The 18,280-nt window shown below is 43.1% G+C and overlaps 4 protein-coding genes and 1 long non-coding RNA gene across 6 annotated transcripts; 1 reads left to right on the forward strand and 4 right to left on the reverse strand.

Annotated features, from left to right (window-relative positions):
• Positions 1 to 2,675: 2,675 nt before the first annotated feature.
• batf3 (basic leucine zipper transcription factor, ATF-like 3) lies at positions 2,676 to 5,562 on the reverse strand. The gene is made up of 4 exons (XM_037087065.1): positions 5,001 to 5,562; positions 4,263 to 4,367; positions 3,361 to 3,405; positions 2,676 to 3,169 (listed from the first exon to the last, which is right to left on the reverse strand). Exons 1-4 carry the CDS (start codon positions 5,061 to 5,063, stop codon positions 3,026 to 3,028), a joined length of 357 nt encoding a protein of 118 aa, XP_036942960.1. The 5' UTR covers positions 5,064 to 5,562; the 3' UTR covers positions 2,676 to 3,025.
• A 151-nt stretch (positions 5,563 to 5,713) lies between these two features.
• On the reverse strand, positions 5,714 to 9,455 carry nsl1 (NSL1 component of MIS12 kinetochore complex). The gene is made up of 6 exons (XM_037087064.1): positions 9,206 to 9,455; positions 8,089 to 8,161; positions 7,843 to 7,967; positions 7,675 to 7,729; positions 6,529 to 6,596; positions 5,714 to 6,442 (listed from the first exon to the last, which is right to left on the reverse strand). Exons 1-6 carry the CDS (start codon positions 9,392 to 9,394, stop codon positions 6,194 to 6,196), a joined length of 759 nt encoding a protein of 252 aa, XP_036942959.1. The 5' UTR covers positions 9,395 to 9,455; the 3' UTR covers positions 5,714 to 6,193.
• tatdn3 (TatD DNase domain containing 3) lies at positions 9,454 to 15,808 on the forward strand. The gene is made up of 10 exons (XM_037087063.1): positions 9,454 to 9,648; positions 9,924 to 9,956; positions 10,460 to 10,533; positions 10,773 to 10,857; positions 11,498 to 11,560; positions 12,458 to 12,567; positions 12,933 to 12,988; positions 13,070 to 13,182; positions 14,357 to 14,437; positions 14,542 to 15,808. The coding sequence occupies exons 1-10, from the start codon at positions 9,592 to 9,594 to the stop codon at positions 14,674 to 14,676; spliced, it is 807 nt and encodes a 268-aa protein (XP_036942958.1). The 5' UTR covers positions 9,454 to 9,591; the 3' UTR covers positions 14,677 to 15,808.
• Positions 9,884 to 10,845, reverse strand: LOC119012869. The gene is made up of 3 exons (XR_005072620.1): positions 10,705 to 10,845; positions 10,402 to 10,543; positions 9,884 to 9,926 (listed from the first exon to the last, which is right to left on the reverse strand). It is a non-coding gene; the product is annotated as an uncharacterized LOC119012869 (long non-coding RNA).
• Positions 15,063 to 17,782, reverse strand: LOC119012867 (spermatogenesis-associated protein 45-like). 2 transcript variants are annotated; one of them, XM_037087067.1, is made up of 3 exons: positions 16,847 to 17,782; positions 16,193 to 16,553; positions 15,063 to 15,199 (listed from the first exon to the last, which is right to left on the reverse strand). In XM_037087067.1, the coding sequence occupies exons 2-3, from the start codon at positions 16,431 to 16,433 to the stop codon at positions 15,180 to 15,182; spliced, it is 261 nt and encodes an 86-aa protein (XP_036942962.1). In that variant the 5' UTR covers positions 16,434 to 16,553; positions 16,847 to 17,782; the 3' UTR covers positions 15,063 to 15,179. The 2 variants fall into 2 exon arrangements, with proteins under 2 accessions (XP_036942962.1, XP_036942961.1); XM_037087066.1 differs by having other exon boundaries at positions 16,193 to 17,782.
• Between the last annotated feature and the right edge of the window lie 498 nt (positions 17,783 to 18,280).

Here is an 18,280-nt window from a genome sequence, read left to right on the forward strand (position 1 = left end):
CTACATATAAAAATATCAAATAAGGTGAATATGAGATTTTGGCACCATGACCAGCAGCTTCAGTCACTGGACTGAGGCGTCCACATGCTTTTATCACGCCGTGGTTTCGAACAGTGGAATTGGGTCAAGTGAGTGGACGTACAAATTTCCCATCAGCATGGAATCTTGGTACTGCTTTCCCCTCTGTCTCCTCAGTTTCACGTCTGCTTCTGCTGAGTCATAAAAGCGGGGAAATCGCCCGCTAAAGAATAAAATAAAGAACTGTCATCGCCTAAGGATTTCCACTCACTGGCCTCATTAAAATTTGCTGAGCTTCTCTCTCGCCATTTCCTCAAAACATTTTATCCACGTTTATAACCAAGCATCACATCGAACAGCAATCATTTATCAGTGCTAATATTTCATTCAGATTCTTAGAACGTATTCATGATCTATTTGTAGGCGCGTCTCCATCCAAACACCAGCTGTTCAACCCACACTGAGGCACTGTAACAGCGCTCCACCCTCCATCTATCATTACTTTCTTAGATTTCCTCCAAGAACTCATAAAAAGGCTTTAAAGGAATAATAATCAGTGCCGTTTCCCAGAAGTCTGCAGCAGTGAAACGCTTCGGTTCCACTTTAGTTGGTTTGCGTCAGCATCCTGTACATCAAGATGAACTTTTCATTCACTTCGGCGTGGAAGAGGAAGGAAAAATGAAAGAGAACTGCAGAGCGGATTACGTTTGTGGTGAAATAAGGGAACTGCTACTTTCAGCGTGTGTCCTCAAACATGAAAAAAGCAAAAAAAAAAACCCATAGGTTTCTGCTCTGGTGGAGGTTTATTGGTCCATACTGACATGTCTGCAACTTCAGATGACCTCAAGGGCTCGGCTGAAACGAGGTCACATCCAAGAAGACGTTTGCGACATAATCAGCAATGTCGGTGAAACTGACAGGAAACTTGTGACACACTTGAGGGTTTTGCAGGTTTCATTCATCAGTTACTACAGTGTTCTATTAATCACTGCGGTTTTAAAGGAAAGCTCTCGACGTCTTGTGGTTTTCATGCACATTGGTTAATGAATTATAAAGAAGTGTCCATTTTTGAGGAGTTGGAAAAAAAAAATCTTCTTTTCTTAATAGGACCTTCATGACCTTCAGTTCATGTTTTTTAAAGTGGGGTCATATAAAGTACACATCTATAGTCGGTCTGTTCCCTACCGTAATCACCGATCAGCACAGCCTCAGTTTGGAGAAGCAGAGAGCCGCTCCAGCCCAGACGCTCAGCTTTGTACCGCAGTGAACAGGGTCCAGAGAAAAAGCAAAATTTAACCACCTAAAACAAGGCTCACCTTAAAAAATCTGTAACAGTTCAAGTGTACGTTGAAAAGGGAAAATTCACACTGCTTTACGTCACCGTCAGACCTGCCTTTCTTCTGGCACTACATTCTCTCAACCGTAGAACCCCCGTATCCCTACGCATTAGCGCTACTGGGCAACAGGTGATCTGCGAGCGACGAAATACAGTGCGAGGCCCAGCTGCTGGACGAGAGGTTTACTTTCGATAAAAACGAAACTTAACAGACCGACGAACCTCCGTATCCCTACGCATTAGTGCAACTGCATTACTTTATATGACTCCACTTAAAAAAACACAAACTATCCCTTTACGTAGATGGTTAGTATTTCATTAATGGTTCACAGTGAAATAACTGTTAACCCAAATTTTACTGGCAATAAATGTCCCATTTCATACATTTTCATAGTATTAAGTGATAACAGGTTTCATCTCAGTGTTATAATGTCTGTGCTAATGTAATTTAATCTAATGTTTATTAGTAGATTAGTAGAAACTTTCTGACAAATCGCATCAGTCATGCACAATCGAACGACTGTTTAGGCCAGGTACCAGATCAGTTAGACGATGAAGAAACCAACAACCTGAAAGAAGTCGGCACAGCGTTGCTCCCTGGAGCGCAGTTCACTAGAACATCAACTAGTGACTGGATGATGATTTCATGACGATATCTGGTCTAATGCCAGTTTTTAAGTAAAAGTAGTGTTGCCACACTGTAAAGATACTCTACCACAAACCGGGACGTAGCCAGGTTTTTAGAAATACTGAGGTTATGCATTCAATAATGAAAATATACTAACATGTTACAGACACTCAGTGAAGTCGTATAACGCTGGTTGAAAAGATGAGGGGGCCTTATATGTATTTCAAACTGATATCATCGCCATCCGGTCAAAACCACCAGCACTTGCTAGTCATAAAACTGAGGGACTGCTCCTTTACAAGTGAGGACATTTCAAGCTATATCATACGCTTAAAAGTAAGAAATAAAGTATTGTAAATGTAACTCTAATTTGCAGCAGAGCAAGAAGAAGAGGTGTTTCACATCATTGATCAATGAAATAGTGCTAAATGATGATGATGAAATATTTTGATAATTATAATGATAATGACTGGACACATAACTCTCTAGCTGCGCCTCAGTTCCCATCTGCAAAGATTTTAGTAGGCCTGCATTATTTAAAGTTAGAGTTACTTTCAGCCACTGTAATGGTAACCTTGTGGACGATGGGAAATAAGTAGAAATGAACTGTCTGTTTGTGCTAGTTTAACTGAATCTTGTAAAAGATTTCATTAACAAATCAAGCACAAACTGTATGACATTTGTTTTATTTTTTATTTTTGGGAAAATATCTCTTTGGTTCTTTGTTACAGGTGCGATTAGAAAGTCATGCACACATACAGCAGAGAAAACCAACAATAAATGTGCTAATGGGAGAATCTAATCTGCTGATGTGCAGTGTGGGAAAATCTGTCACTGTATTCACATCATGGACAGGAGCTGCTGAGTACGAGGTGTTACCACCAGAGGGCGCTCTTCACTGTGACTACAGCTCAGCAGCACAGAACACCTGTTGCATCGCCACTTTGGTGCTCATCATGGTCAACAGCGACACCTAGGGGTGCACTTGTCCATTTACACAATGAGGAGCCTCAGAAGTTGGGCTGGAAACATGTCTTCTCTCCTCAGACGGAGCGGGCGGCCATGCTGTCGGGCTGCAGGCCGGACGAGGTGGAGGAGGCGAAGGAGCAGTGCATGATGGGACAGAAAGGCTCGTGGGCCCTGAGGGCTTCGGTCAGCCGCTGCTGCTCCTCGGACAGAGAGTCTACCTGAGGACAGAGTCGACAGTAAAGATTTACTTCATGTACCTGTGATTTCTGTGTGATTTGTTTCTGCTCTAAATGTCTTAACGTGCTTCCAATCTGGAGCAAACCACTTTGAACGTGGGCACTACAGTAGTCGGTGTGATCTAACCCGAGCAGAGACAGACTATAACCAAGATAAATGGTATTGGAAGTACCTCTCTTTTCAGCTTCCTGTTCCTCTGCTCCAACAGCTCACAGGCCTGGGGGAGGAAGGAGAGAAGAAGAGAGCGGGAAGAGGCGGAAATGATAAAATGTAAACTTGTAAGGTTTAAAGGGGCATTCAGTCACTTTGAGTATTAGGTGCAGATTTACTTGATTTCATTTCCAGTCAAAAATCTCACTGCTACTCATGGGGACATGTGAAAACAGTGGTATGTCTTCTGCAGTCCGCCGCTATGAGTGTGTTTTTGTATGAATTACTGCGTAATGCCCTAAATGTATATGTTAAACAATACAACCACCAGAGGGCTCAGATCAGTCGCGCTCAGACCTCCACTTTTTCCTTCCAGGCTGTTCTAGTTGCTGTTTGTCCCTGTGCCCCGACTGAAGTTAGACCATCCAGATGTTTGAAACTTCTAACTGACTCACATACGACATCTGTAACACTTCCTCCTTCTGGTCCTGTGGTCGTGTCTCGCTTGAACCTTTGGTTACACTGCTACACTGCCCTCCATGTGGAACGGTGCCACTGCTGGGTTGGGTCTGTATCGGTAAGCTTTCTAGCCCTAACAACGCAAAGTGAGGACAGAGCACTCCGCCCATGTCCGTATGAGCGCCTAATGTTGAGCATAAACGAGCCTTGACATTTGGAACCTCATCAAACAACGTGCCTTTGCTGTCATAGTATTGATTCTGATCTTTGCTCTTTGATTGGCCCGAATGTATGGCAGTGCAGTCATGAATAGTTGGAATTCTTAGACCTATAACCAGGTCTCAGCTCTCAAACAGTCGTTTCAAGCTGTGAGGAATGGGAGAAATGTCCTTACTAGGGTCAGTAGTTGGTGGAAGTGCAAGAGCATGGACAGGTTCACACACATACATACATGCACAAACACACCTCATGCAGTAGGTCAGCTCTCTGTGTTTGTCTCTTTCGACTTTTCTGGGCCGCAACTCTGTTCTTCTCTCGCCTCTTCAGCCTCCTGTCTCCGTCGTCTGAGCCCTGACATACAAACACACGGAAGATCGATTTTTGTGGATGCTTTTGAAGGGAGACACCGAGCACTTCAGGGGAGATCATCTACAAGTCATTTTGTTGGGACACCATCTTTGACGTTTCACAGCCTTGTGGGGACCACAGGTTTGGTCCCCATAAATGAAGCTGTCTGTCCTCACACCGTGAGCAGATGCCCAGTGTTGGAAAATGTAGAAAAACAAGACTTCGCCCACACTTGAGACCCGTGAAACTCTGCTAAATCCCGAATCTTCTGTTCTTTCAATCAGCAAGCTACATTTTCATAGTTTAAAGTTATTCCCATGGTATATTCTTCACTAGGTTTTTCATGCATCATTGCAACTGGATTTGCAAATCTCAACATCAGATCTGATCAAACACAGACCACAACTTGTCAGCATTCTCCTCGGTCACACAGAGTGATTTTGAGGACTAGGCTGACTGCAGAGATTGTGCTTTAACCAAATGTTGGTTCGCACCCTCATGTTTGCTAGCATGGCCTTGACCTTTGACCTCCCTTTGGAGCAGGGATCAGGCTGCATCAGCTACAAAAAAAATTATGTTTTGTAAGGTGATAAGAAAATGAGAACATAAAGACACAGCCTGTTAGTGTGATCTTACCTCACACCCTTCACAGAGGTGGTCCTTCTGATGAGCATGGCAGGAAGAGTCGCAGTCTGACATCACAGGGTTTTCAAAGGGTGCATTAAAATCAGAACGACGGGAGAGTGTCCTGCACACCGACTCTGCCTGATGATAAAAAGTGTTATTTGTCGACTAGGCATCGAGTCCAGTGAGGTTAAAATAAACCAGACAGAAAACCGGCGGCGGTTTCACTTCAGCTTCCTTTTCATTTTTCAATTTCGCTGCCGTTTTAGAAGAAGCAGCGAGGGCAGTTCGCAAACTGTAAGTCATATGACCGAGGGGCCACAGGTGAGCACAGTATTCACGGGCTGACAGTGGATCTGATTGTTTTAGCTGATTTTCACATCAGGGGGCAGATGGAAAGTAGTGGCGTTATTACAGCCAACATGGCTGCTGTAAAGCTGCCCACAGCAGGAGGCTGGACTGTCTCCACCTGTGATGCTGCCGAGGAAAATGGATATTTTAACCTAAACCATGATGTGTTGCTAACCACTAACAGGTGTTTTTATACCTAAACCTAACCAGAACATAAGTACAGTGTTGTGACAAGAGAGACATAGAAAATGTAACCTAAACAAACGAACACAAAATAAAAAAACATTCAGTTTGAAGGTATCTTTGGTTTTGCAGAAAGGTACTTAGCTAACATTATTTCTGGGGGATTGAGTTTTGAGAGATGGAGTGATGCATCGTTTCTTTTGTTTATTTTATAGAATTTGTTGTTGATGGGAAGAATATTGCATTATCTTTTGAAAAGGGCCAGGACAGACAGAAAAAAAAACCCCATCATACTGTGGATACATGTCTTTACAGGTTCTTAAAGTGACCATGAAATGACAAACATGAACCTTTATGAAACTGCTCTTAACAAGGTCTGTGGATTGTCTTGAGTAACTGGCTCGAGACTTCTGGGAAAGAGACATTTATGTGGCGCCGTGAGCACCGAAATGACTTTAAAAGCTCACAACAAAACAATCAGGATGGATAAATAGTGCTACAAGTAAGCTTTACTATACATGTTAGAAAAATCTTTCCCTACGTTTAAAATGAAAAAAAAAAAAACTCATTTTTATCCACTTTCTTTTTTTGAAACACAACCGTGCAGAAATAAAACACACATCAGTCCATGACGTCTCATCATCTCCACTGTTCTGCATTGACAGGAAGTGTCACTCTGGCTCGTCCTCTCCCACAGGTTTCTTACTGAGAGGCACGTAGCCATTAGCGGCTGCTGCTTCCTCTACGGCTCTCTTGATTGGCTGCCGGTTCCTCGAAGCTCCGTTCACAGGAGGCAGGAGAGCTTCTGATTGGCCGTTGGACCCAAACACTTCTCTGTGGATCTCCAGAGTGGCCGGACTGGATTTCATGTTGAGGATCTCACAGAGGCCTTCAGCTTGTTTCTGCAGAGTGTTGATAGACTGCGGGAAAAACAAGTCGTGTAAATTAAGCCTCTATAAATCCATCTAGAAAATGTACAAATACATTTGTTATGTGTGTGTGTTACCTTTATGACCTGGATGGCCTGTTTCACCATCCCAGGAGCTGCTGCTGACAAATCATTCATGATGCTCTCTGGTGAAACACATGCAACAACAGCTGTAAGGTTAGGAAATGTGTAATACCAACAACAGCGCTGCAAATAACAATTATTTTCATTTTTGTTCAATCTGGTGATTACTTTTACGGTTTAACAAATTATCATGCAGTCCATATAGTCTAAATGTTAGAGCATTCCGAAAAACACTCATCACAACTTCCCATATTTAAATTCCTCCTCACAAATTCCTCACATCTAAGAAGCTGGAACCAGCAAATGCTTAAGCATTTTACTCGCAATGTCTGAAATGTCTGATGGACTAGCATAACAATGAACTTCATTTCTTAGAATCTACTAAATTGATTGTTTATTGTCGTACATGAGTGTGGGATGTTATGTCCTATATTGATCTTTATCAGTGTTAGGAAATGTTATGCCAAAAATCACACACCTGCTGAGTCTCTAATCTATATCAATGCAATGGAAGGACCATTTTCCATGTGGTTCCCTGATTTGTTTGTTCCCGTCTGCAGGCTGTGTGATGATAAACACCAGCCAAAGGTCTCACAGTATTTCACTGTACAAGCGTTGGCCACGGCGAGTCAAGATACATGTTTTATGAGAAGGGAAATTTCATTTCTTCATGGTAACATTGATCATGATGTTTCCATAACAAGCCGCTCCATTTTTAATCACAGTCTTGGGTTCAAAGTCTGCTGAGAGTCACAGGTGAACAAAGAGCACTCGTGCGTTTTGTGTGTTTCAGTTCGAGGAGGTGAAACTTTCAAATGTCCATCTTAAAGAGAAGTAGTTCTTCCTGAGTATCAAACAGGAAGCAGATGTCCAGAATATACTTAACTTATATACTGCATATGTAACCATAGTAGTGAGTAAACCGTATTCAAAATATTGCTTTAACCAGAGAGAAGTATTACCAGCACTGACACAAGTTATGACATGTGAAAATGACAGCTTCAACATAACAAATACGTCACCGTAAATCACAGCTAGATCATTTTTCCTCTTAACTCTTAAGTGTCATCGTCCTCAAGCATCTTTTCATAACATGGAAACACCAGAAACACACAATTAAAAATGGTTAAAGGTAACAACCTTGATCTGGATCTCTGAGCACCTCTTGAGGTTTGACTGCCTGCTCATACATCCCCTGAAAAGAGACAATAAAAAAAAAAACAAAGCAGCTGTCAGAAAAGTGGATACATCAAACACACCCACACATTTGTCAGAACTAAATAAAGAAAGTGCTACTGTGACACCCACCATGATTTTACGCTCGGCTTTGAGGGAGTGGACCACATGGGGCAGGATCTTTTTGGGGTAGGCACGGCGCCTCCTGGTGGTCTCGACAATGGTGTCGTCCAGCAGGCTGTCCAGATCAACGTCCTCTGCACAGGGTGTTAGCGGAGAGAAAGGAAGAGAGAAATGGAAAAACAGAGACAGACAACAGAAACTTAGTACAACACTTATTAAGAATTGGACAATTTAAAGAGTATGACAGTGAATCACCTTCATCATCAGCTGCCTCCTCCCACGGTCGTCCATTAACCAACACGTTGTCCTGGACAGCTGCCTCAAAGTTCTGCACAGATAGAAGTACTTCTCGTTATTTAACAGTTTCAACAAACAATACAGCCATCAGCAGGTCACGTTAAACAATCTATCTGATTATTTAATTATTTAATCAGAAAATAGTGAGAGAGAAAAAAAAAACTGCCCTGAAGTTAAAAGCGATGTCATCAAATGTCGTGTTTTTTTCTGAACAAGAGTTAAAAAGTGAGATAGAAGATATCTTAGGGCTGTGAGTAATGATTATTTATTTTCTCGACTAAGCAATAAGTTGTTTGTCAATATTATGTCAGAAAATGGTGAAAAACATTGATCAGTGTTTCCATAAGCCCAAGATGACATCACCAAATGTATTGCTTGCCCGCAACCCAAGATATTGAGTTTAGTGTCATAGATGAGGGAAGAAACCTGAAATATTCACATTAAAATATTTGTTTAACTTTAATCAAACAGATTCATTGGTTATTGAAGTAGTTGTCCGGTGATTCCATAGTTGGCAATTCAGTGACTAATTGATTAATCATTGCAGCTCTGAGAACTGCAGTTTACTATCACTATGGACACAGAGAAAAGCAAGACATTCACACAAAAGAGGCTAGAATTAGAAAATATTTACCCTTAAAATTACCTGATTGATTCATTGATCATCACAACCTTAAACTTGAACTCTCATTGGCGTGGTGTTTGTGTTAAGGAACTGGATGACACATTTTCAAAGTTGAGGTTTTAGTTCAACAGAAGTGCTGCCCTCTATCATCTTTAAACCGAAACTACCAGCTGATCTCAAAACAATGTTAAAAGTAACTGTATAGTCTATTTGCTGTTGGTATGAATGTTATCAGCAAAGCAAATTTGAAAATTTTGATTTTTCAAATGGGGTTTGGTGTGCAATGCTTCAAGCCACGGAAAGACAACGGTTAGCACGTATAGTCACAAAAGCCTTGATAAAGCAAGGCTCAGCGGTCTATTGATATTTGACAGGAACAGTTTTCTAAGCCTTTATTTATCCTTATACACAGTTAGTAACTATAAGATATAAATAATAAGTCAGACCCACCGCCAGCAACTCCTGCAGTAAAACTCGCTTCGTCTCCTCTGCAACTTCCGGCTGTTTGTCGAGCGCTGTCTTCAAAACGTCTTTATACTTTTTAATCTGCTCCATTACTGTTTTCTTCGACGTCACTTGTACTCTGTAATCTTTGTTTGATTCATCGCTGGGCAGGGGTTCGTTTTCTACCGGCGCCATCTTTACCGCCAACTTTGTTTATATTTTTCTATGACGCAAACCGGAACTGAAGACAACTTCCTGGTCCGACTGCAAACGGTACCCCCGGAACAACACGCAGTCGTTGTTCCGGCCAGCTGTTAGCCGAGTTTGGAACGGCAAAACTGTCAGTTTTTCAATGTTTTATTTGCTTTAAGCACTTGTTTTTTTCATTTTCAATGGAATATGGCTTCGTGGACTCTCACTGTCATATATCTGCCAATGAGTTCGAAGAGGTAGGAACTAAATTGACTAAACAACATTAAAATGCAAAAAGTCGTATTTAAAAGTATTTACCCCTCATTAGGGTTAGTTCAGTTGTAGGTCACTTTAAAGTAAGTGAAGTGTGCACTGGTGTCTCAAATATTCATGCTTAATTAGATTATTTAACAAATGTATTTCACATTGCAAACACTGTTATCATTTACAGTCTCAGCAAAGCTTAGCCAGAGATTTTCTTCTGTGTCCTACCACTTAGCTGTCAGATCCATCAACTGGTTCTTCTTTGCAGGATCTGGAGGATGTGATCCAGCGGTCCACAGAGGTCAGTTATCAGATTATGTGTTGAAGAGGAATAACATCAGTGCCTTCATCAGAGCAGTTTGAAAGGGACGGACTGTTTTACACTGTTGATGAAGGTTCTCAGTCATGGTGATTCTGAGTGCTGTATCGTGGGCAACGGGACTTGTTTCAGTTTCTTGAAGACGTTTCACCTCTCACCCAAGAGGCATCCTCAGTTCTAACTATTTGAAAGGGAGTTGCAGGCTTTGGAACTCTGTGTGGGAGTGTCCTTACAGAGTCGCTGAGGACACTAGTGAGCTCTGAGTTTCTGCAACTCCCCTCAGAATCACCATGACCTGCATGACTGAGAACCCTCGTCAGCAGCATAACACAGTCTTTCCCTTTCATATTGCTCTGACAAAGGCACTGAAACTGATGATACTGATATCATTACAGTGTTATATGATGAATGTGTAACTTGGGCTGACCTCAGCTCTGAAGAAGAAGAGGAAAAGGTGTGTATCATCCATGCGCTTGTGTGTGCAGGCCGGGGTACAGACTCTGGTTGCCGTTACAGAGGAGGTCGGGGAGTTTGCCAGAGTTCTGCAGCTGCAGGAACGGTCTGTATGTCTTCAGTGTTATGTAATTACAAATGATAATATCAGCTTATCGGTTTGTGAATCCTCAAAGTCCCAGAACCTCCAAACTGTGACCATAGTGATGGAATAACTTGTGTAAACGTACTTGCAGTTACGCAATGTAAAGATATGAATGTTTGCATTGACCCGTACATCTGCTCACAGCTGGACGGCGTCGTATTTATTATCCAGGGTGTTCCCGATGAATTCTTCTCTTGCAGTTATCCAGATCTGGTGGCTCCATGTTTCGGTGTCCACCCGCTGCAGGCCGGCGGGGGCTCCGAGCAGCGCAGCGCGACTCCTCGGGTATTTAAGCAGTCCACGCCTCTTCCACCTTTTTGATTATTTGACTTTGTTGATTCTGAGAAAACAAGCAGCTCAGCCCAGTGGGAGTCCAGGCGAGGAAAAGCGTAAAGTGGGTGTGTCTCTGAGGCCTCTGGTGGAGATTAAAGTGTATTTATTATTTCCATGAAGCTACTGTTTACTGTACAAAAATGATTCTGACACAGTAGTTGATGATTAGAACAGACACATGGGGTTTGAGGTTGTAGAAATAGCGAACCGTTCCCCTTAAAGACAAAACTTTCTTGGAAATTTGACACCAAGTGGAAAGTTGATCCACTTGTTTTGGTTTGGCATGATGAAGTTGTAAAGAAATGTGTGAAGCCTCATTGTAGTCTCACTGCATCAGGTCAGTGATCCATCTGGGTTCATTTGGCAGAAGGCTCAAATTTAATCACTTCCAATTGCTTGATAATTTGTTGAAGCAAGTCAGCTTAGTGGGGATTAAGACGATGACTGGAATTTGACTGGATAATCACTTTTGGTCAACATTTTGTGTTAATGGTTTAATAGCTGCTGTTGGATTAAATCACAAACAGATCTTGGTGTTTGACCTGAACTGAATCTTTCTCTCGGCTCTGAAATGAACGTGGGTTTTCCACAGGACCTTGAAGCTGCCCTGCCAGAGTTCTACAAACACAGAGAACGCCTCGTCGCTGTCGGAGAGGTAGACTGCTCAGCAATGCACACACACACACACACACACACACACACACACACACACACACACACACACACACACACACACACACACCCCAGCCCACTACCCAAACCTTAACCAACTTCAGATCATCTCTTACTCTCCTCTTAAAACTAAACCAGCCTCTCACCTCTTCCTACCTTTGTCTAATTCCACAATAGGATTAATACAGCACACCCTGCAGACCCCTCTCTCACTTAAACCTTCTTCTAATCTTGACCTTAAAACCAAGTCTTAGCTCTCAAACAGCCCTTCAGAGAAGAGAGAACAGGACAAAATGTCCTCAGCTTGATCGGTCCTTACGTGGTCGACGTCAGTGTGCCTCACCCATGGGGTAAAGTTTAATGACAAATTCAACATCACCTGCTGGGATACATTCAGATATGTCTGGCTGCAGACTGCCAGATGCCAACCTTCAGCACGCTGTTGGATTCGTCAAACCTGAAACAGGGATACACAGATAAGAATGAAGGCCGACGCATACAGCAGACCGCGTGCCTGTGTCTCTCCCCCATCACCCGAGCCTCTGCTCCACATCAGCCAAGGCCCTCGATCATTTTATCTGTAACACACACACACACACACATGCACACACACACCCTTAACTTTGTGTCTCTAATGCTGTAGATACAGTGTGTGTGAGGAATGTGTGTGTTTTGTCGGAGCCGATTTCAGGCGTCGCAGAGTTGAGTCAACAGTCCCACACGGCCGTTTCCATGACTGTTGTTTTTATGGATCAGGCTGGCAGAGCGGCCCGGTCCCTCCCACCCCCCGCTTCTGCTGCACTGAACACGTTACAGTGCATCTGTTAACTCCGTGTCACCCTAATGAGGTTAAAATCTCTCTCACTGCTTTTGTTTCCAGATCGGTTTGGACTTCACGCCGTGGTGCGCTCCCACTCAGCAGGACAGAGACGACCAGATGAGCGTCTTCGTCAAGCAGCTCAGCGTCGCCAGAGAGCTGGATCTGCCTGTGTGAGCTGCACAGAATATGATTATATACAGTTCAACTGTACTGCGCTCATAACTACTAGTGGAACACACATAAGCCTAGGATAGAAATGATTTCAAACAGCCACACACACCCAGTCCTGCGGCTGATCGAGAGGTTTGTTTGACTTCATTTGAACCTTGTTTGCATAGAGGCACATGATATGAAAATGTGCTGTCACCACTCAGCAAACTCATTCCCATTATAGTAAAGGTTTAAACACCAGTCACTGTCCACGAAGTATGAATGAGGTTGTGACAGGAAGATCAAAACAAACCAAAATGTGAAAATCCATTGTTTTCCTCCTGGCACCGGCGAGGACTTTCCTTACTTCCTGCTTTCTGCACAGGAACGTCCACTCACGATCAGCCGCCAAGGTCACCATAGCGACCATGAGGGAGCAAGGTGCGTGTCCGGCTGCATTTGTTGGTGTTTACATCTCCATGTCTGCAGAACATTTACGACTTTTTTCCCCTTCTCTGCCAGGTGTAAGTCGAGCTCTGCTTCATAACTTCGCGGGGAAGCCGTCTGTAGCTCTGGAGGGCGTGAGGGCCGGCTACTTCTTCTCCTTCCCGCCCGCTGTGTGCAGGAACCAACAGGTAGGGTGTGAACAGAGAGAACACATATGCTGATGATAGAGCTCACAAGGCCATAAAGTCATCGTGATCCTTTAGTCCATCGTAAACTGAAACTCCATCTGTCATCAGCACCAGGATATGCTTTATGGTCACGTTCGCCTCATAGCATTCATGGTTACACAGTTGGGGAAAGTCCTCAGGGAGAATACTGTGTGCTCAAGTTTACGTGTGCGCAACCAAATAAGTCCAAACAACATCAAACTAATAATCTTTGATCCCACGTGAGCAATCAGCTGTTGTGTTCATCTGCATTTTTGCTAAATCCATAAAACTTGAACTTTGGCTCACCTGCAGGCGTGTAAAACATACAGACGCTCTACTGGATGTTCTCACTGACATGTGATGCACTGTGGGTAAAAAATGAAAATCATGCAACTCAGGCTTTTCTCTGGTCTGAGGACACTGGAGGCTCAGGTCAGGGGGGGAAGCCTAGAGGATCCTCTGCCACAGTGTTTTTACAAAGCTCTATTGTGATGTTTTTTTTTATCCACTCTGGCACGTTATGCTCACACAAAGTAGCCGACACGTCTTACTCGACTGTCCACAACTGTCTCATCAGCCACCAAAAAAAAACGTTACATCCATCCACCATCTTGCAAAAAAGCGTTTGGACGCATTAAAGCGGTACAAAAAGCCAGACCTTTGAGCCGCTTGTGGATGTGCGATGGAAGCGTTTCTCCAATCGAACCCGCTTTCGTATATACAAATGAGACACCTGAATGTTCATGCGTTCAGCCTGTAGACTTTACTGTTCGATGGTGACAAGATGTGTCCAGCTGAAGAGTGTGGCAGCAAACGGTGTCCAAGCGGGGAAAGAATTCCACCACGCTAATAATGTTAGACGGTGAAATTCCCTGCCGACACTGATGGTAATGTCTGAGCAAGCTGTTACTGTCCCGCTACGTTCATAATAATGTCTAAGCTTTGGATGTCTACACTGCACCTACCACCTATCACTGACCTAGTGAAGGGTTGAAAGAAGATGTAGCTGTGTTTATAGGTTTTAGAAGCCAAAAAGGTTGGGGAAACAGTGCAGCAGTGGAAGATGGAGAGTGAATCTGCTGTCCTGACTCAACCAGTCTTTCATAAAGAAAAAAAAAAGTGTGACAGAGTCTATTTTGATACCGTCACACAGAGAGACAAACTGATCCAGAGGATCCCGCTGGAACACATCTGTCTCGAGACCGACTCTCCTGCGCTGGGGCCCGACAAGCATGTGAGTTTCAAATAATTAAAAGTCATGTTGTTCGGACACTAAAACACAGCTGTTTCACCTCTGCAGGTGTTTTTAACCTCCTCCCGTCTCTTCCTGTCTCCCAGGTGAGGAACGAGCCCAGCAACATCGTTCTGTCCTGCCGGCACATCGCTAAGGTCAAAGGCCTGTCGCCACAAACCGTTCAGCTCGTCACCGCACAAAATGCTTATAGGCTTTTCCCCAAAGCGAACAGGCGCTAATACTCAGGTGCAGCGCACACGTTTCCGGGATGAGAGGTTTGGCCCTGAAGGGGACGCCAGAGGAAATGATAAATTATCACGCTCAGTTCTAGTTGGCATCGGAAGTTTTGCATGCTAACAAGCAGTGTGAGCGTATAATGTACAATGTTGGTAAAGATGGTGTGTTAGCATGTTGTGATAGCATTTATCTAATTGTACAGACAGGGCTGACAGGGTTTTAATTGTTAGTTTTTGAGGTATTTAATGAAATGAAGTGTTTCACAAGAAGAACTTTTGACCTGCTGGTGACTCGACATATTTTTATTTCAACATGTATCGAGACAGACACGAGCAATCACAAAGAAAAGGCAGAGAACAACGCTCGTGTGTGATGATAGCTGGATACTGTGTCATGATGTGTTCCGCTCGGTGTTCATGGGAAGAAAATCCTGAAGGTTGAAGTGCGTTCAGGTCCTGTGTGTATTTCTTAGCTTCTTTGTGGGGTCACATCAGAAAGCAGCCGTCTACACCAGGTGGGATTCATCTGGAAGAGAGGAAAAACAGGAGGAGAGGGTGGAACGACTGATAGTTTTGCTGTTGAACATTTTAAAGAGTTTTCTACTGTGTTAGAACACGAACCAAGACCATCAGAAAAAATATTCCATGTCTTGAATGACAACAGTGGGGAGTCTTGAGCCAAGGAAACAACTTTTCTCCAACAATCGCTTGTGGAAAACAAGTGTTTGTTGTTGTCTTTTGTGAGCTGCTAGACATTGTTTATTTGTTGCTGCTTTCAAAGATCCACCGACCGATCATACAGTCAGCTGTCGACCCAATGCATGCAAAAAAATGTAATTTAATAATTTTCAGCTTGTCTCAAAAAACCTCATACAAGTTGGCTTTAAACAAAGCTGCCCAGAGACACATGGAATCTGATTATTTGAGACAGTTGAAAGATTATAAAAACTGAATTTTACTGTCACTGGACACGGGTTATTCTCTGTTGCTTCTGTGAAATGTGATGTTTACTTTTTAGAACTTCGTTGTTAAACATTATATGCTGCTGTCTCGGTCAGGACTCCCTTGTAAAAGACATTTCTAATCTCAGTGGGAATATTCCAGGTAAAATAAAGGTTTCATTAAGAAGCATGAACGTACTGGTGTATTATTTGCATTCTGAGTTATACAGACTTAATTAGGAGTTATTTGAACACTATCAACACGTGTAGTTTTGTGTTCGATACTAAGCAATAAGCAATATTAAGGGAACTCTTAGATAGTGGTAGCTGTAGAATATTACCATGCATGATAAGTGCTTTATAATGACTGACATGCAGCAGCAACCAAATGATATTTGCACCCTGACATAAAGCGTCACCCAACTTCCTTCCAATGTCTTTCTCTCATCCCTGAGTTTATTAAAAGAAATACAGTCACATCACTTTGATAAAGGCACCAAATAAATATCCCAGCATCACCTGAAGTTACATCTTGAGTAAGTAAATACGCTGAGTGAGAGTTTAAGTACATGTCTTACAGGTCTCTTCGAAGTGCCTTCTCTCGGCGAGCTTGGCGGGGGGTGGGCGCTCGCTGCCGGCCGCCCTGCGCTGCGGTGCGGCGGTCAGAGCGCCGAGGAGCACCGGGCTGGTCCGCAGGTGACTCCGGTAATGTCTCCTCTCCGTCCTCTCCCAGGACTGCCGGGGGTTCGTCTCCACCTGGCACCACGTCTCCCTCCGCAGGTTGAGCTCCAGCAGAGTCCGCTCCTCAGGTCCAGACATGCTGCCTCCGTCGTTTACATCCTGCGCTTTGGTGGTATTTTCCCTTTTATAAATTATCCAAAGTGTATCTCTTTGTGATGCTGCTGTATCCGTAGCAACGGGACACCTGAGGAGGAGTACCTGGGCGCCAAAGATCTTTTATGAGTGGAAGGATGAGTTACTCTGTGACCAAAAATCCTGTTGACTTTCACTCTACCCCTGTTTTGTGTGCTATAGAGTGCGGTCCTGAACCATCCGATCCATTTTTCCACTTGCATCGTTTTAATTGGTTTGTAATTAATAATAATAATTGAACTATTAATTAAGAATTCTGTTAAATGCCTCCAGTAAGGTGTGTGGTCACCACAGGTTTAGGATACTTACACGTTTTGTTTTATGACATAAAATACATCATTAAATGTCCAACAACTTACCCACAAAATGCTTACGTATCTTCAAAGTGTCTAAATGAGACAGCAGAGGTGGTCGGGAACATTAAACATCATCTCAGCGGACACAGAGACTCTTCTGCTCACTAGTCCATCTTCATTTTGAATGTTCAAATTAGAATTCTTACACATCGCACCTTTAATAACCCTATAAATGTTACACCAAACAATTTTACAAACTACAGACTTTAGACCAGATGGAGCCAAATATAGACTATTTCATATACCACGAATCAGGGTTTGTCACACGATCTAGTGGCAACAATAGTTTTTTTCCCCCTTGGTATTTGAAAACAGACACAGAGTGAGCGCTCTCTTCCTCACTGCTGTCCTCTCAAACCAAAGCAGCACAGCAGTCAGAGGTTATTTGATCCTCCTGAGACAGACCTACATACACAGCAGAGGGATCTAGTGCGCTAAAGGTGCACAGGGGTGTTATAGCACTTTTTGTCTTTTTGCAGACATCAATGAAAAACTTTGTAGTTTGTTGTTCAGTAATAAGTCTGAACCTCCTGTGCGTTTAGAACTGCACCTGCAGCACGTACCTGCTGCAGTGTTGAGTCCCAGTGGGTCAAACGATGATTAGGATTAGAGCAGATAACGGCCTGAACATATGGACGGGCTGATTATGCCAACAAAGCGGCGACATTACAGGCGTTAAAAGAGCTGATTGGAAGCACGGAGGTTTACATCAGTCATCTTCACCGATTTGTTTACGTCTTGATTGTTAGACATTCAAATTTCGGCATATCTTATAGAACAGCACAAAAAAAAACTGTATGATCTCAAACTGAGATTTAACACATTACTGTGAGCGCTGACATACTGTATGCACAGGCTAGGCCAGAAAAATCATTAAAATGCTCGTGAACATGTTAATACTAGGGGGAGTGCACATATCCTTTCCTGCAGCAGAAGTACAAATAAAGTCTCCGCCTGAAGGACGTTTGCTAAGTGCTAAAGGCCACGTCTGAACAAAACCAACTGAAGCTCACATCATGCAAATATAATACAAATACTATCCAACTTAAAGGTAGAATCAGTAAGATTTGTCCCAGCTGTTCCTAAACGCACAAGTTCTTTTGATCTGCAAAATGACTCGTTTTTGACCATCATAATTTCAGCCATTCGGTCCAATAACATTTTGGAAAAGTCTAGAAGAGCTGCACGATTGTTTTAGTTTGTCCTGGGCCTAGTCCACACGTACATGGGTATTTATAAAAACACCTGTCCACACAAACAGTGTTAAAATAATCTAAACTGTGTCCAAACGAATTGCAGTTGCAGGCTATCAAGTGAATGCCAAAGCCACAGGTGGCGATAAAACCTCTCCTGTAAGGCCACGCTGGCCAATTAGAAGCCTGCCAAGCCACAAAACCCCAATTTTCCTGTCTGTACATTAATATCTTCACCCTGGCA

This window comes from Acanthopagrus latus, chromosome 22, assembly GCF_904848185.1.
Source record: "Acanthopagrus latus isolate v.2019 chromosome 22, fAcaLat1.1, whole genome shotgun sequence".
NCBI lineage: Eukaryota > Metazoa > Chordata > Actinopteri > Spariformes > Sparidae > Acanthopagrus > Acanthopagrus latus.